Source organism: Tursiops truncatus, chromosome 6 (assembly GCF_011762595.2).
Source record: "Tursiops truncatus isolate mTurTru1 chromosome 6, mTurTru1.mat.Y, whole genome shotgun sequence".
NCBI classification, from domain to species: domain Eukaryota; kingdom Metazoa; phylum Chordata; class Mammalia; order Artiodactyla; family Delphinidae; genus Tursiops; species Tursiops truncatus.
Genome location: NC_047039.1, coordinates 104078841 through 104106346, shown reverse-complemented (window position 1 = coordinate 104106346; position 27506 = coordinate 104078841). Strand labels below are relative to the sequence as shown.

General features: G+C 45.2%; 1 protein-coding gene across 10 annotated transcripts in view; it reads left to right on the top strand.

The window, feature by feature from the left end:
• The window catches only part of DENND1A (DENN domain containing 1A), a 540810-nt gene that overhangs the window by 336555 nt on the left and 176749 nt on the right, over positions 1-27506 (top strand). For all 10 annotated transcript variants that reach the window (XM_073806587.1, XM_073806589.1, XM_073806585.1 and 7 more), the window contains one exon: positions 21834-21935. In XM_073806587.1, the coding sequence (XP_073662688.1) occupies positions 21834-21935 (102 nt within the window). The remainder of the gene's footprint in view (positions 1-21833; positions 21936-27506) is intronic.

Here is a 27506-nt window from a genome sequence, read left to right as displayed (position 1 = left end):
TCTCTAAATAGTCACCAAGTCTCTGCCATGTCTCTCGCCCTGTTCCTTCCTCGCTGCCTTCGTTGACATTTTACCTTGCTTGCTTAGATTTTTGCAAAGCCTTATTCGTTCATTCGAGAAGCAGGATCAAGGCCTCTTGTTTTCCGAACATTTTGCTAGGTCATGGAGGTATGCAGATGAGTATGAAATTCTGGTCACTCCGTCTTTAATAGCCTGCCTTCCAGCCTCCTCTGCCCTACCCCCGAGTCCTGCTCAGGCTCCCCGCTGCTGTCAAGCCTCCTGTCCTCTCGCTGTCCCTTGTTAGCCAGTGCTCTGGCTGGTCTCTGAAACACCCCCGTCCCCACGCCCCTGCATGGCTAAACCTTCTCTTCCCCAGCTGTTGGAGGAAGTCCTCCCGTTGGCCGTTGTCTTTGCTTGCTGTACCTCTTGCTCAGGATGACAGCTGTTTGCTTCCCTGCCCTCTCCTTCAGCCCTGGGAGCAGGAGCTCTTTGGGAACAAGGCCTGTGCTTCATTCACTGTGGTGTCCTCAGCACCTAGCAGGATGCGCAGCAGGTGCGTTCTGAAAAGAAAGATTGAGTGAGTGCTTGGGAAGCTGGAATTTGGGACACATTTAGAGCCTCCCGTAGGCATTGCTGTTGTCAGGGAACCCAGCACCATAATTTTACTTAAAGGTAGAGGGAGTAAATTTTTTTACTTTTTATGTGATTGTAAGTAATTTAAAACAAGGGTTTTTTGTAGTAAAACATGCCGTGCACAACAGGCATAAATTTTGAAGCTAAAACTTGAGACAGAGTTTTGCACTTAGGTGAATGGGTGCAAGTCCACTCTCCTTGGCCTTTGAAGGGTTTTAAATGAGGAGGTTTGGGAAGCACTGGCCAAGATAAATCTTAGCCCTGCTGATTTAAATTAGGGAGGGTTTGCCATGCTGAACTACTATGTGGTCAGCAGTAAGAGAAAAACAAAAATAGTAGTTACCCCACTCTTGAAGCCAGCTAAGACACTTTCCAAGCAAAATAGTGTTTCCTGCATGTGTGAGGCAGCTGTGAACTACCAAGTCATGAAGTACAGTCTCCTGATCTCCTCCCATGGATTTCAGCTCAGACTCGGAGTCCTCCGGTCATGCTTTTTGATTGGGCTTATCTGGTTCTATTAGACCTTCAAGTGAGAGAGATGGTTCCCTGAGATTTCTTCCAGGAACCATGGGCTATAATGCTTGGGGGTGGAGCTCATACCTGGGGCCAAAGGAAGACTCTTTAGGGAAGGAGATTGGGAAGGCCCATCTCCTCTCGCACACTAGTTTTCTTACTGGCAATTCAGCAAAAGGCTTATTTTTGACTGTCTTGTTATTTTTTCTTGAAAGCTATAGGCACCTTATTATGCCTTTGCATATGTGCCAGAATTTTTTAAACTTCAAATGAATGTGGCAGATGTTCATAAAAGTTTAGAAAAAGCTACCATAGGAAGACTTTTTAACCATTTTTATGACACTCAAATTTGTTGCACAAAAAGAAATATAAATTATAACCTACTGTTCTCATTTGAAAGAAGGTTATTTGGGGGGAAGATCTAATTCTAGCCTTCAAGCTCTTACAGGCTGTCCTATTTGTTAAGTGGTAACCTAGTCACCTAAAAGAGTACACCTTCCTTCTAAAGTGACAAGTTTCTAGCTGATTGTCATTCTTAGACCTCCACTGCCTTTTTATATCCTTTCTCTCATTTAAGCAAACACTAATTTGAGGTTGGTGGTAAGTTAGCAGGATAGCCAAGGGTTTTGGCATAGACCTAGTTTCTTCTTGGAGAGAATGATCATGTTAGCTGGCAGCTAGGAAACACCAAAACGCGGCCAGATTACACAGTGACTGTTTCCTTTCATTCCCTCCACCTCAGTTGAGTTCAGGAGATGCTCTGCAGCTCCTCTGTGCCATGTCTGGTAGCAGGTGCCAGGTCAGTGCTGGTAGATGGGTTCCTTTTCCTTTTTGATAAATGAAGACCTTCCTTTCCAAGCCTCACAAATAATGCTTTGTGTTCAGACCTCAGAGCCACATGAGGGATGCATGCAGAAGGTGTTTTGTATCATTCCTGGTGATGGTCAGGAAGGAGGAAGGAAAGGTGATAGCAGTGACACAGTGCAGACAGAGGCTCAGGTTAGACTGCAGATGAAGCTCCACCTATATGCAGAGGCAGTAGAGTGTGGTGGTTAGAATGTGGACTCTGGGTTCTGGCTCCCCTACTTCCTGCTTGTTTGATCTTGGGCAAGGTGATGGACCTCTGCACCTCTGTTTTCTCACCTGTAAAATAAGGGCAATGGCCATAGCTCCCCCCTATAGTATCATTGAGGGTCTAGTGAGATGCTTATCAGGTACTCAGCACAGTGCCTGGCACATAAAGAGTTCAACAGAGGTCAGCAACCATTGCCATTTTTATTTCCTCAGTGGCCTTAAAGCCGTTTACATTGTTAAGTTGATGCCTTTGAAATTGTGTTTTAGGGACTCTTGGGTTCCAGGGATCATCACCTTCATTCCCTAGGGAAAGAATTTCACTAGAATTGGCTTGTGCCTGCTGTTTTCTTCTGGTTGACAATGCTGGGGGCAATGTGTCAGGGATGGGAGTGGTGTTTTTAAGGAACTTGATAAATGCACTTCCAGTTCCCTGCTTGACCACTCCCTTGCAGTAGTAATTTCAGGTGTGGCACTTTGTCTCTGTATCTTACTTTCTTCATCTATAGGAGTGGTTAGTCCCCATCTCTTAAGATTGTGGTAAAGATTAAATAAATGAGTCCTGTATATGGCCAGCATATCCCAGTGTCTGGCCTGTGGTCGGTACACAATACACATCCCCTTCTATAGTAATGTTTTGGTAGCCTTCTGTGTACCTGGCATTGTATCACACTAGGGGTTCTATATAAAATGGTGAATGTGACATAATCTGTGCCTTCAGAGTTCTGTCTAGAACATATGCAGACAAGGAGAAAGTAATTGCAGGGAATTTGAGAGGCTATAGGCTCTGGTAGGGAAGACAGTGAACTGAGCCTTGTGGGCTCTGCTTCTCAGAGGAGAGGAATGCCTAAATGGAAACCTAGCAGGTAAATTTGAGTTCCACCAGGAGGACAGGGAACAGCATCTACAAAGACTTAGAGTGTAGACCGTGGTGTTTCCCAGGAAGTATGAGCAGTTCAGTGTCTGACAGGAGCGTGGAGCTGAAGGGGAGAGGAGCACTGTGGCAGGCAGGCAAAGGGCCAGGCCATCCAGGGCCTTGTAAGCCGTGTTAAAGAGTTTCAACTTTACGGGGCAACGGAGAGCCACTGAAGGGTGTAAATAGGGGAGGGTCAGGCCTCCTCCTCCTGGGCCGTTAGAAACACGGTCCTTCCATATAAAATGCTTGGAAACGGCTTAACCATGTTCATAAAGTAAATTGTTGTTTGTAAGGATCAAGGTAATTCTTAAGTAAAATTACACACCACAAGGGGCTTCCCTGGTGGCGCAGTGGTTGAAAGTCCGCCTGCCGATGCAGGGGACATGGGTTTGTGCCCCGGTCCGGGAGGATCCCACATGCTGCGGAGCGGCTAGGCCCGTGAGCCATGGCCGCTGAGCCTGCGCGTCCCGGGCCTGTGCTCCACAACGGGAGAGGCCACAACAGTGAGAGGCCCTCGTACCGCAAAAAAAAAAAAAAGGGGGCATTTAGGGTTTTCCTGGTGGTGCAGTGGTTGGGAGTCCGCCTGCCGATGCGGGGGACACGGGTTCGTGCCCCGGTTTGGAAGGATCCCACATGCCGCGGAGCGGCTGGGCCCGTGAGCCATGGCCGCTGGGCCTGCGCGTCTGGAGCCTGTGCTCTGCGGCGGGAGAGGCCACAGCAGTGAGAGGCCCGCATACCACAAAAAAAAAAAAAAAATTACACACCACAACCATGTACATAAAATTCAGATGTGTTAGCGTCCCAAACCCAAGCTTCCAAATGGTTTCCTTGCTACCAAACTACCAAACTGTGGCAGAGGTGTTTGTAGTGATGACTTACTTTGAGGTTTCAAGCACCATTTTTACTAGATTTTTGTTTCCTCTCTGTTTCCAAGTACTTTTTATGAATTAGATAATCTTTTTACAGTGCAGTTTGAGAGGATAAATTTAGGTTATATACTAAATGCTAAGTTCCAGGCACTAGGAACAGGGGAGTGAGACCCAGGTACCACAGGGGTCTACCTACCTCTCCCACCAATGCAATTTCAAGAGACATGTGGTGGGGGCATGAGGAGACAGGCCCAGCTCACAGCTTTCCTCTCTTCCTCACCATCCTTTATGTAGGAAGGCTCAGCGGGAGCGCATGGAAGCCTGGTTTTACAGATGCACCAAGTGCTTGGGGCAGCGCTGAGCCACCGCTCCAGGGACACATCCCTGTCCACACTGAAGCACCTCTCCGTCTCTGGGATGCAGAGGCCATATTCGTCTGTGTCTGCAATGGTTTAACTGTGGAGCTTTTACACAAAATAACAGCACTGACTTATTTACAGACAAAGAAAAATAACTTTTTTTTCCCCTTTACCTCTAAAAGAACCTGAATTGCTGTCAGCTGAACTGGTGCCATTTTAACTAGCTTTTTCTTTTCATTTTTCTCTGGCATAGGAAGTCTTTAATCCCTTGTTCATTTTTTTATGTTTTTTTTTTTTAAGTTTCACGGTCAGTGTAGAAGAGTGTTTCTTGTTTACCATTGTACCATTTTGCTTCGTCACAGGACTCCACAGGTAGACAGTATAAGATGTAGTTTGCCCTTGTTAATACTGTGATTCATGCAAAACTCTCAGCCATAATTATATGCAGGTATAGGTGGTGACTTGTGCATGTGTTCTCACGAGAATTGAGAAACTCCATGTGAGATCTCTTTGTTAGTGATAAGTAATCAAAGTCCTGCTTTGTAAGATGGTGATATTTGCATGAAAAATTCCACCTGGTAGTTTCAGTCATAGGTTCATGGGGAGAGATTTAGCAAGAAAGGGAGAAGGTTGGGAAGAAACTGCCGTCTCCTGTGTCCTTGTTCCATGCCAGACACAGTGCCCGGTGCTGTACCTGTTCTCACTTTTGCACATCCTAAGAATCTCTCTGCCAAGGAGGAGACATCCATATTTGCAAATGGGGAAGCTGAGGCTGAGAGAGAGAAAGTAGTTTGCATCCGGTCCCTCTGCTGTGCTGGGTTTGTCAGACCCCAGAGCCCCTGGATCAGGCTGTGTGGGTTACGCCTAACCCTGCCGCAGTCCCGGCAGAGGTTCCCAGGACCTTTGCCTGAGCTCTTCCTTCTCGGCGCGGCCTCCAGGCCATGCCCTGAGCACTGTGGTGAGGGGACGGAGGGCTCACGTCTGGCAGCCTCATATTTCTCCAGAGGAAAGCTCTGAGTACACTTGCGACTGGGGCTGGGTTACTTAGCCTCTCCGAGGCTCCATTCTCTAATCAGTGAAATTAAGGTAATATTATCCATCTCAGAGAGTTGTGAGAACTAACTGATATAATGGATGTAAAGAGCTTTTTAAAAAATTCTACCAAACATTATTCTTCATAGTGAGTAGTAAAAACAAGAGACAAAGTTTAGATCAATGAAACCCTGACGCTTGCTTAATTATATAAAGAGAAAAGTAATTGGACAGTAGCTTGGTCTTGCTGGAATTTCCTTAGCGTGCTGTTATCAAGCGATATCACATGTGAATCTGTCACATCCAGTGCATTCAGAGTGAAAATTCAGCAGCTCTGTTCAACTTAGGGCCTGAAGAATGTTCTGGATTTCGCCTGATGGATTCCCCCTGGAAGGTCTCTCCTCCTCATGTGGCGTCTGCTTTTAAAATGTGTGGTTCTTAAATGCCACTTAGCCTAATGTTGGAATTAGTTAATATGAAACAACTTAAAGCCCTAGTAGTAATTTATGTTATCAAAGGGAACAAGTACTTCTGGCTGATTTAAGTATCTCTTGCAGTCAGTACATTTTCAGTCTAATTTGTCGTGACTGAAATGTTCTCTTGTGAGATGAGATAGCCCTCTGTTATAGATTAGAAAAATTGAGTAATTTATGAGGGAGAGTCCCAGTAGAAAATGTGAAACCATCATTGATGCTTTTGTTTTCCAATTTTCCTATCATCACTTAGCCAGTCAATTTAGCAACGTTAAAACTGACTTCAAAGAAGACCCAAAGTTTCTAAATTGTTACTAAGAGGAGCTTAAACTAACCAAATTCCTGTCAGATTAACACAAGGAGCAGCATGCAGGAGGCTGTGGAGCAGAGCGGAAGAGCTCTTGAGCTCTAGAATCATGGGGACCTGGATTCAAATTCTAGGTCCGCCGCTACTGGGAGACTTTAAACAAGCTCCTTTGTTTTAAGGAGAAATCAGTTTAGCAGGGGGAAAAGTACGGCTACTAAATCTCACAGTTCGACCACTCCGTACAAAACTACTATGATGTTATCCTCTGAAGAGATGCCTATTGGAAATATTTAATAATAATACCAACCATTGAATGAGCTTCTACCAATATACATGGCACTTGAGCTGTATAATTTTTCATTGTCACGCCTTTGTGAGGGGTGCTCCTGTTTTGCAGATGGGGATGTAAAGGTGTCTCTTTGAGCTTCAGACTCCTTGGGTAGATTCTCCACTTCGTAGGAGTTTTTTAATGAGGAGTAAATGAGAAAATCGGTCCCTGACACGTTGTAGGCGCCAAGTAGATGAAAGTGATTATCAGTATTATGTGTGTGTAGAACTGGTAAATTTTCTTTAAAATAAGCTGAGACATCTACCTAAAATTGGCTCTGCCCTTTTTTTCAGCCTCCTTTTGTAGTTTTTATTGAGTGACTTTTTCTAAATCAACATTAGCTTAAAGGCACTCTCAACTGAATACAGCCACATGGGACTGGTGACTTCTTTTCAAACTCCTTGCAAGTGATTAGGGGCGGGGCCATTGTGGGCGCTCAGAGACCAGCAGCATGATGACTGAAAAGCGGCGCCCTTGGCCTAGTCAAATCCCACTTGGAATCAGGGCACATGTGGTTTTGTTTAACACCATGCTCAGCAGACTCATGGTACAGGTTTGTGACCATGAGACGTTTGTTGTTGATATGTGAGGTCACCACAGTAGGGGTGTTTGTCAACCAAATTAAACTTCCTCTTAATGACCTAAAATAATTGATTCGGAAGGCCTTTAAATGGGCCATGGCAATGTGTCAGCAAGCTGAAATCTGGCATTTTCTGCACAAATTATTGCATATTGTTGTTTTGTTTGTTTTGCTTTTGTTGGGAAAAATGTGGCTGGACCAAGGGCTGAGAAGGCAGGCAGTGATCCCGAGTTTGAATCCGAGCTCCACTATTTGTCCCTCTGTAACTTGGGCAAGTCGCCGAGCATCTGTGCGTGTATGCTTAACATCTCCATCTGCAAAATGGGGTCACCTGCCTCAAAGTGATGACAATTAGAAATAATATGGCTAAAGTTCCATGCACATTAGTAGGCCCTCACCCAATGGTAGCTATTATTATTAATAAAGTATTTCCAATAGGCATCTCTGAAGAAGAGCACTTAATAATAATTTTATACAAAGTGGTCAAACTGTGATATAGTAACTATTCCTTTTTTTTCCCTTTACTAAACTGATTTCTCCATAAACTGCTCTCCGTACTAAACTTAAACATCCATAGAGAAAAGTGTGACTAAAATTGGAGCCTATAAACCTCTCTCTACATACTGTCTGATTCTCAGCTGATTTCAAAATGAATTTAAAGTTGAATATTTAAAATATATGCCATTTAGGCTACAAAAGAAGTGGGTTTTTTCTTTGCCCATTGGGTTCAGACATTTGTGACCTAAGCTCAGGCCATTGCAGGTAAGGAATGGGGCCACCGTACTATTTTTGTTTACAAACAAAGGCATGGGCTCAGGGCTTTTCCTAAGTATGATCAACAGTGGCAGTGAAGTTGGACGTTATCAACATCCCACAGAATGGTTTATGTGCCCTGCCTAAAATCCTTTCCTCCATAAACCCAAATACCTGACAAAAACTAAAAGCTTCAGACTGGGGCTGCCTAGACTCCTGGACATGTCCTTAACCAAACAGAATATCTGTTAAACCCTGGTGCCTGGGAGTCAATTGTTTTAAAAGATGCAGTGGTAATAAATTTATATCCTGCCTCTTCAGCATTTTATTGAAAGTATTTTGTACTGACCGAACGGGTTAAATTATGAAGCTTGATAAGTACATATGCACATTACCCATCCTTAGCTTTAGAAGAAAAAAAAAAGGAAGAAAAAGATAGCTATGATTTTGGAAGTCATCCCAATTTTTAAAAATAAGAGAATTTGGACATTTTGGCATATGGGGTTTTTTAAATGAAATTTCATGGAACTGAAAACAGTCAATTTTAGGTTTCCAAAAATTGTTTTGATTTTCATTGGTATAAATTTGCTGCACATGGTTTTAGGGAAGTTCTGAGAGATGCATTTGGGACTTCGGGGTTGATTTTTTTTTTTTTTTTGAGCTTTGCGATTTATTTTTAAAAGGTGATTTTTTTTTCTAACTCAAAGTATAAATCGGAGGAGACCAGAGTTCCATTTCTAGGACAGTTTTTGGTAATGACATCGTTAAGCATTTCCAAACAACTGGACTTGGGGCTGAACTATTGGGCATCATTTCAGCACCGTTTGGACACTGCACAGCAGATCCCTCTCCCCCTCATCTCTGAGTTAGAATCTCGAGGCCAAGTGATTTGGGCCATTCCATTAGCAGCAGCTGCTGGTGATAAGCACTGTGAGAGTCACCTGTGTAGGGTCAGGCTTATTGCACATCAAGGTTCAGCAGTGTCGGAAGAGAGGGAAGATGCCCAGGAGGGGGCTCCAGGCCACCTGCTGTGTGAGGATCAAAGGGTTGAAAGGTCAGAAGGCACAGCTTCCTTAACCATATCTGTCTGTGCAATAGCTATTTCAGATTGTAAATCTTGGTGATTTCATTAAGTCCTCCTGGCTGCTACTGGGGCATTGAAATAATAAAATTTTATATCTGTTGCCTTTCCTGCCTCTGGCAGCCAGGCTGATACATTCTCTGCAAAATGGGGCATCTTTATGAAAACCTTTCCTGGAAGGATCAGAGCAGCCTTAATGAAGCCTCCCTCAAATTAGGAAGTTGGGGTTCCTAGGACCTCATCCTCATGTTTTTTAAAAAGAAAAAAAAAATCACACAACCTGTTTAGCAGCCTTTGGGATTTATGTAGCACCTCTCTTCTGAAAAGCTGGTCCCCAAATATTGCCTATTGCTAAATGCTTAATCGTACAAACAGGATGAGAGGTGAGCTTTCCCAGTGCTGCTGCTTATTAAACAGGCCCTGTTCTAATGACCACAGGGTCCTTTCTTTTAGGCAGCCCCAAGCAACTATACAGATATTACTTCCCACTCAGCAGACCTTTCAGGTGTTTTGAGAGACATGTCTCCTGAATATGATTTTCCAAATATTTTTCCTAGATCTTAAAGTTGTTATGGACCTTTAGGGCTCCTTGGCTCTCGGGCAAGACAAATCACAGTAACGGCTGCCCCTTTACTGCCCATATGTTTAAGACCCCCTGTAGTTTGTTTGAAAAGTTAAGAGATTTTCACAGTGAAGGTGCCATTTCTGAAATTTAAAGTGTTCCTTTTCACTGGGAGATAAGTTCACTCTGATTAAGTCCGTAATTCTCACTAAGCCATGTTTATGGGGGCAATAAACAATGTTTCAGCATGCTTGTTAAATTGGGTTTCCAACCTCTCCACTCTTTAAAAGTTGACATTTCAAATAAAAGGCAGGTGGAGATGGGAGTCCAGGTTTGCTGTGCTTGTGATGAATGAATGATGGCAAGTGGCAGTTGTGGGGGAGGAAGGAAGGCCCTATTTTATGAGAGGGTGACTCCAAACCATTTTGGGACTAGGGAATCAACACCCCCTTAAACCCCAAGTGAAACTCTTAAATTCAAGTTTCGTCATTTCAAATTGGATGGATACTATTTTTGAAATACTGCTGGACGCACTACGCTCATCGTTTAATTTTCACAACAAGTCTGTGCTATAGAAGTGGTGGCTTTGCTTTACAGATGATGAAATTTGGGCACAGAAAGGTTAAGTAACTTGTCCAAAGTCACACAGCTAATAATTAGCAGGACCAGGATTCAAACCCAATTATTTTGTTGTGTGAAATATTTTAGTGTGTACAAATAATAATAATAAGACCCTGCCTTTGGGGTCTTTTTGTTATTATATATCTAGCCTATGATAAGTCTGTATATGGAGGTTACAAAAGAAATATGTGATCTGGTCACTGTCCTCAGTATTTGCTAAACCAGGAATGTAGACGGGGCTCCACAGAGAGAAGGGGCCCAGGCTCTGGGGAGTGGCAGTCCAAAGCTCAGGTCCTGGCTCTGTTATTACTCTGGACCTGGAACAAGAGCTTCATTTTTCTCTTCTGTGAAATGAGAATAATAACGCCTATTCCATGAGGATCAAATGAAATCAGGTATTTAAAAATATAGTGTTTTCAAACTCGATATTTTATAGATGACAGTGGTGAGTGTTACTGCAGTGTATGTAAATATAGAATGGTTAAACCAGTTACTTTAAGGGAAAAGTGACAGGTACACATGAAACAATTAGAAACATCACTAATCAGGTTTTAATTGAGGATCCAAGTATGTGTTGCCCACTGTACTTGCTTAGGACCAAAGAAGGCCACTTGCTGTGGGAGCAGGAATAGTCAGGAAGGTTTCGTAGAAGAGCAGGCTTTTGCAGGATGGAGATAGTCATGGTGATCCATGTCTGGGCCATCTTCACATCTTACCAAGTGCTCTGCCACCTCATCTCTCGTTTGCATTTTGCAGCAGTGGTGAAAGGTGTTGACACCTTCCTTGTCCTCTTTTTACACATGTGGAAACTGAATCTCTAGCAGTAGGAAGGGTGTTTCAATTTGGGGCAAAACCCCAGCAGTGTCAGGCGTGCACATGGGCTCACCCCTCCATTTTGGGGGCCAGAGTGGAGGCCAGAGTGGATGGTGGTGCTGTGTTGGGTGGACGTGTAGAGCGAGCCCCAGAGCTGGCAGAGCTGGCAGAACCAAAATCTCAGACGGAGGCTGGCTGGCACTGACTAAGCTTCTGCCCTGTGGCTGGCCCTTTAGGAAGCACGTGTCCTACCGTAACTCCTTTTAATCTTCTCAACAGTCCTGAAGGTGGGGATCAAGACCCAGTCTCACAGAGAAGGAAACTGATGCTAGAGGAGGCAAAGGGCCTTGCCTAAAGCTACCTGGCTAGTAAGTGAGTGAGCCAGGACACCAACCTTGGGACTCTGCAGCTCTGGGCCATGACCATCCTGAGGAGGCAGCTGAGCAAGCTCTGTGTGAATGGAGATGTTCCACCAGATTGAGATCTTTTCCACTCCATATGACTATGCCTTTTCTTATTGATTATAATTTATTGATTTATAATTTCTTATTGATTATAATTTACCCCACCCCGCCCTACCCACACTCCCACACACACAAGTGGACCGGGAGCCCCTTGAGTTTAGAGATCATGTTTTAGTCATCCATCAGTTTGACATGGCTAGCTAAATGGGTGAATGAATGAATGTCCAATGGATGGATGGTCAGGAAAGGAGGGAAAGCACTACTGAAGAAATAGCCCCTTTGCTGACCTGGGTTGAAAATCTCTGGACTTGTTAATGAGAGTCAGTGCTTACTACCTTGTGAGGAGTGGATTTGGCCTGACCTGTGAGGTGCTTACACCACTTCCCTCCCCTGCCAAGCTTCTGTTTCTGTTTAAAGCGCACTGGGAAATTCCAGCAGTGTTTTCAGGGGTCCTCTGAACTGTCAGGCTTAGATTTTTAATTTTGCAGAGCAGGAAGGAGCAAATCAGTGACTCCTGGCTCCAAAGAAAAGCCACTACGTTTATCAACTGCTTGGCAGCTCAGTGACCTTTGGGGCCAGAGGAGGGGAAGGAAAATGTCACTCTTCCCTCTGTGTGTATCTGAGATTTCAGGAGGGAATAGAGAGTTTAGACTACCTGCATATTTGCCTTTCCTCTTCTTGTCCTTTCCACTTTCCTTCTGATTTCTCTTTCCCTTCCTCCTAGGAGGCCAGCAGCTCCCCGTGCTGTTCTTTGTTATGTTCTCATATACATGCGCATGCATTTGAGTACATTTGATGTGGGCTGTATAGTGGAAAGAAAGAACGTTGGCATGGAGAACCCAGATTCAAATCCTTTCTCTCACAAGCATGTGAGAACATGGGCAATCTGTTTAATCTCTTTAGCCTCAGTGTCCTCATCCATCCAATGGGTACAGTATTCCATAGGAAACCCTCTCCCTTGAGAATTTTAATGGAGTCCGGACCAACCATCAAGCCACTTGGTGTGTCCCTGACAAACATCTATTAAATTACAGTTGCTCAGTATGTTTGTGATGGAAACAACGTGTCAGAGCAGTTAGTAAGGTGCATTGGATACTACAGAGTTCTTGGTGTCCATCTGGGTTCCACTGCTATGGCTCCACTGCTGCTAGGCCATAGGACTTTGGACAAGTTACTTCACCTCTCTGCCCCTGCATTTCCTTGTCTCTTCACAAGGGTGTCGTGAGGATTGCGTTAAATGGTACGGCATGTAAGGGCTGGGCCGCGGGAGGAGCACATCAGCTAGCAGCTCTCATTTTCTTACTGTGGGCGTCAGGCACGTGATGGATGCGGAGCGTGTAACACAGTTCCGGGCCGTGCAGGCCCCTGGGAAGTTAGCTGTGCCTCAGTCCACACGTAACCAGGAGTATAGGCAGCCTAAGAGGGGACTGTGTGAAGGCCAGCAATAGTCGTTTAGGGTAAAGTTTAAATGGACGAACTATGAAGATGTAATTTTTGGTTTTGTTTTAACCATATTCCCTACCTTTCAAAACTTTAAAAAAAAAAAAAAAAACCTGCCAAGAAGTCATACTTAAGTGAGACATAAACTGTAATGCCAGGAGCCATATTACTGTGCCTTTTTCAGAGAGAAACAAACACTGCACTTTCTCTGAGCCAAAGCAAAGCACTCTGTGGACTTCGTAATGCTCTGATTTAAGAGGATGATGCATCCTCTTGAAGCAAAGTGTCTTTGCAGGAAGTCATTGTAGACCCGTGCCCTTTGCTTGGTGGTCTAGATGCTGGTGTCAGAGGTGCTGCCTTAGGTGCTGGCGTGGCCATAGGAGAGGAGACTCCTTACAGGCCTCAGGGGTCACTCCAGCAAGGAGAAGGCCTGCCTGTATAAAATGAAGAGCAAGGATTTGTGCTGGTGATGTAATCCAGGGGATCCAAAGAATGGTCAGGAGCATGTGCTGTCTCCCTGACTGAGCATGGTCCTGCCTGTAGCCAAGACCAGTACCCTGGGCAGATGGGAACATGGCCACATAGGTATAAAATGAATTTTTCCATTTTTTTTTCTTTTTACTTAATCCTGTCACAACCCTATGTAGCACGTGGTCATAGCCCCCATTTTATAGAGGAAGAAACTGAGGTTCAACTGTGTTTAAATAACCTGCCCTGGGTCCTGTAAGTAGGCATTAAAGAAGATAAAACTCAAAGCCCAATCTGACTCCTACTCAGTTCTGCTGCTCTCCCAAAGCAGGCTGACTCAGGACTGCAAATGTCTCTCGGAAGGTACCCAATAATATTGCTGCTTTGCTCCTCAACTGGAGAAGGGGACAGGACTGATTGGAGAAGCAATAGGTGTCCGGGAAGGGTCTACCTTTGCAAACAAATTTTCTGACAGATATATTCTAGATTGAATCCTTTTTATCCATAGAATTATTGCTATGTTGTTTTCATAATAATAATAGTCAATACCCAGTGCTTATTATATGCCAGACACTATTCTAAGTACTATACGTATATTAACTCATTTAACCACCATAACAATCCAGTGAAATCTACATTATTTGCTTTTCCTAAACATTTCACTGAAGTATGAGATTTATGGGAAGCGTACACTCATCCAAAGTATAGAACAGGGTGAGTTTTTACAAGGCAGGCATGCCATGTAACCACCACCAGATCAAGAAACAAAACGTTACCAGCCCCCAGAAGCCCCTCTTGTGCCTCCTTGTAGTCATTCTCCCTCTGACCCAAGAGTAACCATTATCCTGGGTGTCAGTACTATTTTAATCTCATCAGACACATGCGGAAACTGAGGCACAAAGAGGTTAAAGGCTTTGCCCAAGGTAACACAATTGTAACTGGCGGAGTTGGGATTCGGACTCGGGCAGTCTGGCTCCAGAGAATGTGCTCATGTCCCTGAGACATAGCCAGGAAAAAACAATAGGTTGGTGGTAGTTTTCAGTGGCACAGAATCATAATAGTGGAGTCATTAGCCTTTGCCTTTAGTCTGAAAATCAGTTGTTCAAATTCGTATAGTCTTGGAACTCTAATCCTACTTTCAAATCGCAAGGATAGAAACTCGCTTTTCAGAGCCTCTCATTCATTGTACTTACTGCAATCAGGTACTGTGTTAAATTCTTTACATGTATTATCCTGCTTAAACCTCCAAACACAGCTGGACGGTAGGTAGTATTATCCCCATTTTATAGATGAGAAAACTGAGGCTCAAAAGTGAAGAACTAACTGAAGGATACTCTGTGGCTGAGGCAAGGCTTGAATCTGGCTGTCTCATTCCAGAACCCACGTCTTAAGCTACCATGGTAATGCCTATCTTACTTTCTATGTCAACTGTGAATTAATTCTACACACGTTAATCATGATAATTTTATGTGATTATTGTCATTGTCATTATTATTGTTACTCCCATCACACTTCCTTGTGCAGACTTTTACATTGGGCTTACATTGTCCATTTGGGCTCACATTGACATCTGTGCCAGGCCTGCCTCCCAGTAGAGTGAGAGGCCACAATATTTAATTCATTCTCCAATTAATGAGCATTTGCCCTGTGTCAGGCACTGTGCTGGGCACTAGGGATGCAGAGACAAATAAGACATAGCTCTGCCCTCACGATGGTCCTGATGAAAGGACAACAGAAGAGATTCACCGTGTGCTGGCTCATTTATTCCATGCATGCCACCTCACTGACACCCCCCCCCCAACAACTCCCATACAAGATAAGGACCCCCGTTCTCAGCTGAGGCAGCGGAGGTGGATCTGGGCCTCTGCTCCTCAAGGTCCAGCACCAGCTTCTTTCCTTCACCTCCAGCCCCCGGCTTCCTCAGCCAGGGAGACAGCACATGCTTCTGACCATTCTTTGGATCCCCTGGATTGCATCACCAGCACGAGTCCTTGCTCTTCATTTTATGACCTGGTTCTAAATCCTGTCTTTTGTCACTAGCTGCCCAATCCCCTCCCTAGATAGGCAGGGTGAGCCCCATCTGTGCAGAGGACTGGTGTGGTTTGAAAAGGTACAGCTGATACTTTATATTTTAGCACAGGAGTTGAGGGGACCCATTGTTTTCATACAACCAACTTTAGAAAGTAAGGTTCAGTAGAATCTTCTTGACTCGAGAAGATACACCGAAGGCATAGTGATCCTCAAGTGGACCCCACTTTTACATAGGGATGTATATCATGGGCATTGGATTCTATATTTATCCTAGAAGGGTATGAGTAGAAAAAAAGTTTAAAAAACCTTAGGCTAGACAAAAAAGGAAGGAAGCAGGGAGCCAAACACAGCTGCAAATCAGAATTTACATTGGTGATGGTTCAGGGCAGAATCACCTTGTCGTGTGGCATTTGGTCACCATCATTCATGCGTTGTTATTTTTCGCTGTCTGTTATGACTTTATTCTGTGTTCTGGACATAACGCTAATATGTTTATCAACTCATTGTGCTGTAATTTATACACAGCAAACCATCCATTTAAAGTGTACGATTCAATGAATTCTGAGTTTTATACATTCATGAAACCATTACCAATAATGATATAGAATATTTCCATCACCCTCAAAAGACCATTCTTTTTTTTTTTTTTTTTTTTTTTTTTTTTGCGGTATGCGGGCCTCTCACTGTTGTGGCCTCTCCCGTTGCGGAGCACAGGCTCCAGACGCGCAGGCTCAGCGGCCATGGCTCACGAGCCCAGCCACTCCACGGCATGTGGGATCTTCCCAGACTGGGGCACAAACCCATGTCCCCTGCATCGGCAGGTGGACTCTCAACCACTGCGCCACCAGGGAAGCCCCATCCTTTTTTTTAAAAAAATATTTTGTTGCAGTGTTTTGGGGTTTTTTAAAATAAATTTATTTTATTTATGGCTGCATTGGGTCTTCGTCGCTGCACACGGGCTTTCTCTAGTTGCGGCGAGTGGGAGCTACTCTTCGTTGCGGTGCGCGGGCTTCTCATTGTGGTGGCTTCTCTTGTTGCGGAGCACGGGCTCTAGGCGAGTGGGCTTCAGTAGTTGTGACTCGCGGGCTCTAGAGCGCAGGCTCAGTAGCTGTGGCGCACGGGCTTAGGTGCTCCGCAGCATGTGGGATCTTCCCGGACCAGGGCTTGAACCCGTGTCCCCTGCATTGGCAGGCAGATTTTTAACCACTGCGCCACCAGGGAAGCCCCATTCATTTTTGTTTAAATTTTATTTTATCTTGAGCTTCTCATGTGCCAATCACTAGTCTACATGATTTAAAAATGTTAACCCATGTAATCCTCTTCACACGCATGAGGTGTAAGCACTGTATACAGAGGAGAAAACTGAGGCACAGAGAAATGAAGTGAAATACCCAAGTTTACACAGCTGGTGAGTGGCGGAGCTAAGTGAGAACTCAGACAGACTGGCTTCCGGATCCTGTGGGCTTCCTCTCTAGGCTCTACTTCCTGTCGTTCATTCATGCATTCATTCATAAATTGCCTGCTGTGGGCCAAATCTTGAGGTAGGAGCTGAGAATACAGAGATCTGTCTTGGTGGCCCCAAAAAACCCACAGACCAGGGAAGGAGTTAAATGCCTGTATTAATGACTCTAGATTGATGTATTTTTCTGGTTGTGGGAGTAAACCATAGGCTACCATGGGGAAAGGCAAACTTTCTGCTCCCTCGGGCCCTTTGGGGTAAGGTTAGCCAGGCTCCACTGAGGTTCCGAGAAACATTGAGGGAGACGGGACGGACGGGCAAGAGAGCCGCTGTTGGTTGAACGCCTCTTATGGATGTCCTGGCAGTCTTGCTAACTCTTCTACGTACATTCACTTATCTAATCCTCACGACAACTCTATGAGGTGGGTACTATCGTGATCCCCATTTTACAGATGAAAACCTGGAGAATTTATGAGATTGAGCCTGTATCCATTCAGCCGCCCTGACCACCTCCCATATTCTGATTTTTCCCTTTCTTGTCCCGAAAGGCAGAGGTCAGACTAAGTCTGTCCGTGACAAAGTATAAAGGGAAAGACATTTTTGATTAATAATATTTATGGGAAGATGCCATTTTTGTGTGTTTCTCTGTGTAAGAAATGCCATTTGGAAAGCCGGTGTGCATGTCAGTATCATTTTTTTTTTTTTTTTTCATTCTGAGAAAAAGCCTATAGAGTCTGGTGGGGGGAGGGTTTGCAGCTGGCAGGAGCTTTGGCATATGTTGTAACTAAAAAGAGAGGGAATGTGTTGGTGGGACGAGCTACCGGAGAGCTGTCTCGGTGTGCTGCGGTACTAGTAAGTGTTTTAATTGGGTAGGGTTTTTGGAGGACTATTTTGACATCTGCTCGTGTCTTTGCTGATTTTTCTTCACTTAGAGTAGGAAACACAAGCTGTGGATAAAATGACTTTAAAATAATTGGAAGTAAAGATATCTCTCTCAAAGTCGGATTTGAGAGGGACATTTCTTTAAGAAGTGGAAAGGAAATTCCACTTCTAGGAAACCATGCTAAAGCACAAGGCTTCATGCCTACAGATTTCACAACAACATGATTTATAATAATTTCTGAAAAACTGGAAATAGCCAACAAAAGGGGCTTAATTGGGTTTGTTTCTATGAAGTGGAACATTTTGTAGCAATTAGCAATGATCTTTACAAAGCTTTTAATGAAGTGAAATATTGCTTATATTGTAATAAATGAGAAAATCAGAAAGAAACATTACAAATTGTTTCAGCTGTGTTTTAAAAAGTAGGGATTGGGGCAGAGGGTTGTGGAAGGAAATACACCAAAACATTATCTCCAGGTAGAGGGATTAGGATAACCACAGTTTTCTTCTTTGAACTTTTTTGTCTTTCCCATTTTTTTTTACATATGTAATTTTTATGATACAAAAGAGGTGTCATTTTGCGTGAGAGAAAGCAAGCCCTCAGGGTGCTGGTGTAGCTGCATGCCCTACGTAGATACTTGTTCTGAAGTCTGAGCAACGGGTTTGAGGACATCTTCAGAAGAGTCAGACTGGGTTCAGAAGTCAACTCTGCCACTCCCTAGCTGTGTGATTTGGACCAGTTTCTTTGACCTCTCTGAGCCTCCTCCTTACCGCAGAGCTGGTGATACCTCCCTCATAGCATGGTCAGGGTTAAATGCGGTCACCCAGTAATGGCCCAGTTTCCTTCTCCATCAGCACCGCCCACTCCATCCCCCAGTTTGAGGGGCTTTGTTTTGTTTTTTGCCTTTCTTCATTCCTCTTGTTTCCTTGAGCCTTTCAGGGATAGGGCACCATCCGGCCAAGCTGGCCTCCGATTCTTTCCTTGGGAACATGAGCTTCAGGAAGGCCCTTGAGTCCCCGCCAGCCCCTTTGGAAGAGACCTTACCACCGGGAGGGCAGCATTGTCCTATGAGAGGAAACTGTGCCGACCCAGCTCCTCCTGGAGCCTGGTGCACGGGCATTTTGGTTACTAAGGGGACCCTGGCCTGCTAAGTCAGAAGAAAGAGCCAGGTTTTTTCCTCTTCTTCAGCCTGCTGCCATTGTTCAAAAAGTAAACACTCCACACAGCTTAAGCAGCAAGTCCTCCAACCAGGAGTGGGAAGAAATCAAAAGCCCATTCCAGCCCAGCCGTGGAGAGCCCACAAGGGCTGGTCTGTGTCACTGGGCCCCCACTGGGAACGCAGAAACAACACCCAATTCTGGTCCAGAATCAACAGCCCTGTCTCTGGGCCTTTCAGACCGAGGCTTCTCTCCAATGGCCAGGCCCCTTGCCCCCATCTGTTTGGGGCTCTCTGGAGCTCTTTGGAGGTCAGATGAGGCAAAACTGGCGATTGTGAGGTGCAGCGACCCTCAGCTCAGTCCTCAAGGCCTGGAGTCACCGGCTGAGTTCCGGAGCCCCTCGTGGCCCCTTCTCCGATTCCGTGTCCAGCGCCAGTCTCAGCCTTTGAAGTGAGAGCCCAGCAGTTACCAAGAGGGGCCAGAGGATTTTTGCCCTTAGGCCACTGCCGCTACAGTTTCCAGACTGGCCGTGGGTGACGTGTATATTATAAAAGCAATAATAATAGCGACTGTGAGGCCTACTGTGTGCCCAGTGCTGTGCACACACCGCCTCTGATTCGCACAGCAGCCCCGGGGAAGAGGGCTGGGGTGGGGTGAGCAGTCACAGCTATCTTCTCGATTTTACAGATGAAGAGGCCAGTTAGTAGCCACATAACCTTGGGCAAGCCACTTCACCTCTCTGAGCCTCAGTTTTTCGTCTCTGAAATGGTGATCCCTCACCTCCAGCTGCTGTTGAAAATGAAAGAATCTGTGTGAAAGTACTTTGAGAGCTCTGAAGTGTGATGTAAGTGAAAAAGGTTCTTGTTGAGGCTGTTTTGTAACTTCCTGCTCGTGCACTGCGAAGTATTTAACCTGTCGGACTGCAAAGTGAGGCAGCTAAGGAGCCCTGGACAATTCACCATGAGGCTTAATGTTGTCAACTGTAAAATGGGATTGTGCTTTGTGAAACACTAGTTATCAATGCTGTTTGCTGATAGCTTTTTACCCTGTGAATAAAGCAGTCAGTTAATATCAGTTTTGGGGTTTGGAGGAAAGAATAAACTTCTAAGTAGGCAAACCTGTCCCTCCCCTGCGGCTCTCAGCCCACAGGAAGCATTTAGTAAACGTATGAATTGATTGATAGGTTTGTGGACTGACTAGCCGCTGGAAAAGTCAACAGCAGAAGAAATTTGAGGCTCCTGGTCTTGTTGAGCCGAAGGGTTCCAGGATCCTGCCCTCTGGGAGTGTTATTTCAACCCTGGGAGGCTTCTGACCAGCATGGTTCCAACCCTCCTGCTGGGAAGAATCTCAAAATGTTTACTTAGGTACGAAAATTCTGTCCTAGAGGCTGGGATTTGAGACAACAAACATCAACCGATATTAATGAGCCCTTACCAAGTGCCAATCATTTTTTCTTTTTTTTTTTGTGGTACGCGGGCCTCTCACTGTTGTGGCCTCTCCCGTTGCGGAGCACAGGCTCCGGACGCGCAGGCTCAGCGGCCATGGCTCATGGGCCCAGCCGCTCCGCGGCATGTGGGATCTTCCCGGACCGGGACACGAACCCGTGTCCCCTGCATGGGCAGGCGGACTCTCAACCACTGCGCCACCAGGGAAGCCCGTGCCAATCATTTTGTTGGGTGCTGGTTATTATGCAGTGCTGAACCAAACTGATGAGCCCCTGAGGGAGGGGGCTCCTGGGGCCAGCAGGGGGAGGCAGGCAGGCAAAGGGGTGCTAGGGCTCAGAGCAACAAGGATGGCAGAGGTCAGTTTCACTGGGGGTATCTGATGACGAAGAGGTTGAGGTGCAGTGCAAGAATATGAGCTGTGGAGGTGGCCGGTGCTGCGTTACCTCTGCCACTCACCTCACCTCTCTGAACCTCATTTTCCTCAAGTTACCTAACATGAAGGTAATAGTGTGCACTTTGCAGGATTTGATAAGAATTAAATGAGAATTAGTAAGTAAAACATAGAGCAAGCACTAGTAGGCATCTACTACACTTTAATTGTTGTCCATTTCCAGGGCATTAGCAAATGGGTCTTTCTGCTTAATCAGGACAAAATGAAGGTTCTAGACTCTAAAGAAATGAGCTTTGATATATGATGGGGTAAGAGGATTGAATGAGATTGGAAGTGGTAGGTAGGCAGGAGGGAAGTAGAGATGGATTCTAGTGGTGGGTAAACAGTGTGATTGAAAACTAGCTTACATACAGTCTTATACTTCTACAGACGATGGACAGTTGCTCCCAGATGGTGGGCTCTTCTTTTCTCCATACTGTACCTTCATCCTCTCACCAAACACGAGCACCTAGTAGGCACAAGTCTCCCTTACCCTTCCTACTACTGTACCAGTAGAATAACGAGTTATGGCCAGAGCCTCGGAGCCATGATTCACTAGCTGGATTTCTATGGAAAATGGAACCAGTTTGAAAGTGTGACCTTTCTACTTAATGTTAAAGAGAAATGTTAATGTGTTAACACTAGGCTGTACAACGTATTCCATACCCCAAAATGCCAAGAGCCGACAGAGATGGGCAAGTAGTTTTTGGTAAATGAGAGGGGATGGGTTGAATGGGGCTGTCATAAGACCCTAGCTGTATATCAGAGTTCCTGGAACCAGAGGTTTAGACTTCAGCTTCTTCTTCTTCTTCTTCTTTTTTAATTTGAAAATATAGGAAAATAAATCATGTTGGGGTGTAAAGATCTCTCCCCCTAGCTGTGTGACCTAGGGCATGTTAACTTAGTCTCTGAAACCCTTTCCACTCCTGGGACTTGGGGATGACCATACAAGCTCACAGAGTTTTTGTCACAGTTAAATGGCCTCACACATGTGAACTGCCTGGCATTGAGCCTGCCACGGAGTATACCTTTGTCAAATGTCACTTTTCTTCCCTACTCCCCTTTCCCAGAGAAAGCCAGAGAAATGCCTGTGTCTTCGTGGGGCTTCAATGATTTTCTCTTCTGGATTTTTTTCTTACTTGCAGAAAGTCAGAAACATGGCCCTGGATGATGTCGTGATTCTGAATGTGGACACCAACACCCTGGAAACCCCCTTTGATGACCTCCAGAGCCTCCCGAATGACGTGGTGGGTAATGAGCCCTTGAGTTCTGACTCCCGGGAGCTCATGCAGTGGACGTGAACATGCCTTTGGGGAGGAGAAGGGATGGATACAGCTGTGGTTTTCCTGTAGCCTAAGAACTGCGGTTGGTTTCTGTTACCTCTGGAACCTTTGTCTCAGTGAAGGAAGTTGGGAGGTGGTTCATTTTTTTAGTCTTGTTTTGCTCTCATAACCCTCATCTGAAGTGACCCCAGGGTCTAGACGGCCCCTCCTTCTGTGGAGCCTGGGGGTCTTGCCATCCTCATTGCCATTGCCGTGTCCAGAGAGCAGGACAGCCTCCCGGGGTAACCCCACTGAAGGCGGGTGGAAGGGCTTCAGTGTGAGCAATTTGGAGCACTTCAGACCTACGTTATTTTTCCTGTGCCATCGTCAAACGCAGCTGTCCCCACGCAGCGGGGTGTCTACTGCCAGCGCTCTGCATGTGGCTCCACGCGCCCTAGATCTTTCTTAGTTACCTCAGGTCTAGACAGAAGGTGGGCCTATTTAGCGAAAAGCAACTGGCTGCCACATTTGCCACACTGACATCTGACCACACACCTGTCTCATGTTGCCACCCAGAGCTGCCTTGTGGGTGGCTGTTCGAAGTAGACCCAGCCTCCCCCATTGTTCATACGGATGAGGAGGGTCGGGGCTCCCTGGGAAGTACAGTTCTGATGTTTGTGGTTTGGCCTCCAAAACTCTGCTTGTGAGAAAGTCTGTAAAGTCACACTGGCTTACAGACTGGAAGGAGTGGGTGTTCCTGGCCGTGTGTGCTGATGCGCGGCTGGGCTTGCGTGGTGGCAGGTGGCCACTGCCGCTGCATTACCGCCAGGAGTCCCAGTGGCACTTGGGGGTTAGCTGTCTGGGGGAGATTGCTGCTTGTTGGTGAATGGTTTGCAGCAGGGTTTCAGACTCCTCTGCTCTTAACTCACTGTGAGATTTTGGGGGGTCCTTTGTGTTCTGTAAGAATGTGTCCTCTGTGCCGTAATTAAACAGTGGCTACAATTCATTGACTTCTGTGTGTTAAACACTCATCACTGACTTCCCATTTACTCTTCACACAACTCTGAGGAAGGTATTTCTCTTATCCTCACTTTACCTCACAGAGCTAAAAAGAGGGGGAGCCAAGAAGTGAACCCAGCTCTGTCACTCCACAGACCCCCGAGCCCCGCCGCCCCCTAGGTGCCTTCTGCATTCGGGGTCTCACTCAGTTGGCATCCTAGCCCCATGGAGTAGGTGAGGGAGAAAAGAACCTCAGGGAGCACGTGTCTTGCCACAGATCATACGGCTGGTGGGGGCAGAGCTGCGATCGGAGCCTAGTCTGGATGACACCCAGCCCGTGTTGTCTCCAGTCCGTGTACACGGTCCCACTCTGAGGCAGAGAGAGATGACAGCGTAGGAAAAATACAAGTGCCAGACCCTATGAGGTTTGCTGTTGATCATGTCAGGACAGGGTACGTGGTTGGTGTCTCAGGGCCTCTGGGCTGTAATTTGAGTTCTTTTTGGTCCAAGGAATTTGAGCTTTCTATTCCAGTTCCCTTTCAGTGGAAAAGTTCTCCTTTTAAGTCATGGGTGTCTTAGGTATGGACCTTGTAAGTGCTGAATAAATGTGGCAAGTGAGCCTGGGGTATTTGAAGTACAAGGAATGGCCAGGGGCCCCAGGCAGCCCAAGATGAGTGACTGATGGCTCAGAAACCATGGAGTGGACTGACTATCCCATATGCAGTGCTCTGAGCCAGGGCTGGGCATCAAATAGCAAAGATGAAGCAGATCTAGTCCCTTCCTTCAAATAGCATATTCCAGTGGGGGAAACAGACCTGTGAATCACATATATCTCAGGGTATAGCGTAACAGGGGCCACAAAGAAAATAGGAATCAGGCTCAGAGGAGCCCAGGGAGAGGGCACTGAAGGCTTCCTGCAGATGGCGCATTCCAAGATGCCTTTCAGGTGATCAGTGAGGTGGCCTCAGGGAACCAAGGAAACTTGAGCAAGTTATTTTCCCTCTCTGAGCTTCAGTTTCCCATCCTCAAAAGAGGACTGCTAGGCCCGTCATTAGATCGTTGTGGCAGGTAAGTGAGATGGGGGTGTTCATCAGGTGCTTGACACCGTGCTCACTTGTCAGTGTTTGATAAATGGTGCTGCATTTGTTCTTAATAAAAATCATTGTCAATAATTACAGCCAGAGTTAGAGGACAGTTGGTTCCCTCCATGTCCTAACAGTTCTCAGCCCACATGAAAAGGACCTCCCATTTGCAAGCTGGTTTGTGGAGGGTGAGAATGTTCCACAGCAGTTGTTTCCAGAATGGGGCTTTAGACTCATCAAAGATTCCAAGATAGTAGTGAGGAGGGAATATGGTCCATATAGTACTTACTGTGTTTCAGTGGAATTCATAGATTTGATTTTTTTTTTTAACTCAGAAAACCAGTCTTTTATTTTTAAAGCTCTGCCATATATCTCTAGTGGGTGTCTATGGTCGCCTGCCACACTCGTTCCAGATTGTCCGTGTAGCCAGCAAACAGAGTCTGGCCAACAGCAGACGAAGCCAGAGAGTCTCACTGGGGCAGCCGTGCCTTGCTGCTGGTACTGATAACTCGTTGCTTCAGTTCATCTACAATGACCTTGCCCTTCAAGTCCCAGATCTGGATGCTGGGCCTGTGGCAGCAGAGCCAGTGTCTGTTGGGGCTGAAGCACGGGGCGCTGATGATGTCCACCCCATCTAGTGTTGAAAGGTGCTTGCCTTCATTGAGGCTACATGAGCTGTCAAGTCCTTGAGAGGGGAAATCTTGTCCGGTACACCTTTGCATCCTCTGCTCGTGGTACAGAACCAGGTCCTTTCAGTGTATCAGCATGTCCACAGTTGACCTCACAATCTCCCCTTTTGCCAAAGCTACTTGTTTACTGCATCTGACAGATTCTGCTTCTTAAACTTTCCCAAATCCTTGTCTCCATCCCTCCTAAACACCACCTAGTCCAAGCTCTTATTTCTCTCCTGTACTGTTTCCCTCAGCCTCTGAACTGGTTCTTCAGACTCCAGCCCTTCTTCCTCATGTACTAGAGAGCCCTTTCCAAAACATAAATTTAACTTTATTTCTTCCTACTGAAAACCATTTCATCAGTGAATATAATTTTAAAAACAAAAAACAAGTTCTGAAGACAAAAGCATCCTTCTATAACTTCCCAGTGCCTACAGATTAGAGGCAAGTTTCTTTTGTTGGCTTTGGAATCAGACCTTTGTTTAAATTCTGGCTTCTTCACTTACTAATCATGTGATCTTGGGCAAAATTATGTAAGCTCTCTGAGCCTTAGTTTCCTTATAATATATGGTTGTGTGAATTAAATGTAATGAATATAATATGTATAAAGCAGTTATCCTCTGAGCTCTGTAGGTGGTAGTCAATGATGATGAATTACGGATGCAAATGATGGTTAGCATGGCATGCAGGGCCCTCCTTTATGATAGGATCCTCCCATTTTTTTCCCATAACTTTAGCTCTTTCCTGTCCCTGCTTCAAACCCTATGTTACAGGTGTTTGGAATTAGTAGTTCTCCCAAGCTTACATGTTGTTTCATGACTTTATACTTTGCATACAGTTTCTTTTGTCCCAAATGTCCTACCCCATCTGTCAATCACTAATGAAAAATGAAACTCATTTTTCAAAACTTAGGCTAAACCTAAGTCTGTAAAAACCTTCCCTGACCTCTCCAAGTAGATTTGACCGTACCTTTCTTTTTGTCCTCTCAAACCCTTATATTGCTTATAAAATTATACTTACCATCCAGCGGTATAATTTATTACACATTTCTGGCTTTCTCTTTTAATTGTGAGTTCTTTGAGGGCAGGAATCAAGTTTTATTCATCTTTGTTTCCGAGGGATGTAGCAGCCACTGAATAGATAGATGGAAGGATGGAAGGGACATGTGGATTGGGTTATTTTGGTAGATGAAATGTTGCAAAACATGGCATCCATGCTGGAAATTTTATTAAAAGAGGCCTTTGTTCTGTTTCTAGCCATGATGGAATAATTGGAACTGAATTTCTCCTCCCTCCATTTACAAATAAAACTCTGGGCAAATATGAAAACAGCTGTTTTCACGTATTGGACAACAAGCAGTGCAGGAATATAATCCCTGAGAGAAAGGAAGCAATTGAGAAGAGGCCTGTGATCCCCCTGGCTTTCTGCCTTGAGGCATTTTCTGGACCCTGTTGCCAGAGGGGACTCCCCAGCAAAGCACACCATCTTGCTGAATCAAGGGGGTAGAGATCTGAGTTTGAGGGAGAGGTGGTTTAAATTTGTGGGTCAGAGTACCAGATAGGAGGGAGCTACTCAGCAAAAATCTGAATTGAGTCCCCTTCACTAACCTTCTGTAGGCTGATCTGCCCGTGTATAGAGGGGAGCTCCTAAGAGTAGGAGCCATTCAAGCTCCAGCAGGCCAGAGTAAGATCTTGTTGATCACTCAGGCAGTCGTTAGAGACCCACAGAGGCCATGCCTTGGTGTAGTAGTCTAAATTAGCTCTAGGGTAAAGATGATTTTAGCCCTGCCCTAACACAGCTTAAAATCAAGCCTTGAGGAACACAAGACAGATCTTCTGTGATACTGGTAACGTGCTGGCTTTTGATCTGAGTGCCAAGTACGTGGGCAAGAATTTATCAAGCTGTACACAAATGATATGTGTACTTTTATGTATGTATGTTAAACTTCGGTAAAAACTTTTAAACAAAACCATTTCTTTTTAAGCCTTATCAGGATCAATCTGATATACAGGAAAATTAACCTGTCAAAGTAAACTTCAACCCTCTTTTAAAAAAGACAACAAAATCTGATACCCAACAATGTAACGTTCACAATATCTAGCATCCTATCAAAAAAAATACTAGACAGGTGGGAATGTAAATTGATATAGCCACTATGGAGAACAGTATGGAGGTTCCTTAAAAAATTAAAAATAGAACTACCATACAACCCAGCAACCCCACTACTGGGCGTATACCCTGAGAAAACCATAATTCAAAAAGAGTCATGTACCAAAATGTTCATTGCAGCTCTATTTACAATAGCCAGGACATGGAAGCAACCTAAGTGTCCATCGACAGATGAATGGATAAAGAAGATGTGGCACATATATACAACAGAATATTACTCAGCCGTAAAAAAGAATGAAACTGAGTTATTTGTAGTGAGGTGGATGGACCTAGAGACTGTCATACAGAGTGAAGTAAGTCAGAAAGAGAAAAACAAATACCGTATGCTAACACATATATATGGAATCTAAAAAAAAAAGGTCAGAAAAACCTAGGGGCAAGACGGGAATAAAGATGCAGACCTACTAGAGAATGGACCGGAAGATACGGGGAAGGGGAAGGGGAAGGGGAAGCTGTGACAAAGTGAGAGAGTGGCATGGACATATATACACTACCAAACGTAAAATAGATAGCTAGTGGGAAGCAGCTGCATAGCAGCGGGAGATCAGTTCAGTGCTTTGTGACCACCTAGAGGGGTGGGATAGGGAGGGTGGGAGGGAGGGAGATGCAATAGGGAAGAGATATGGAGACATATG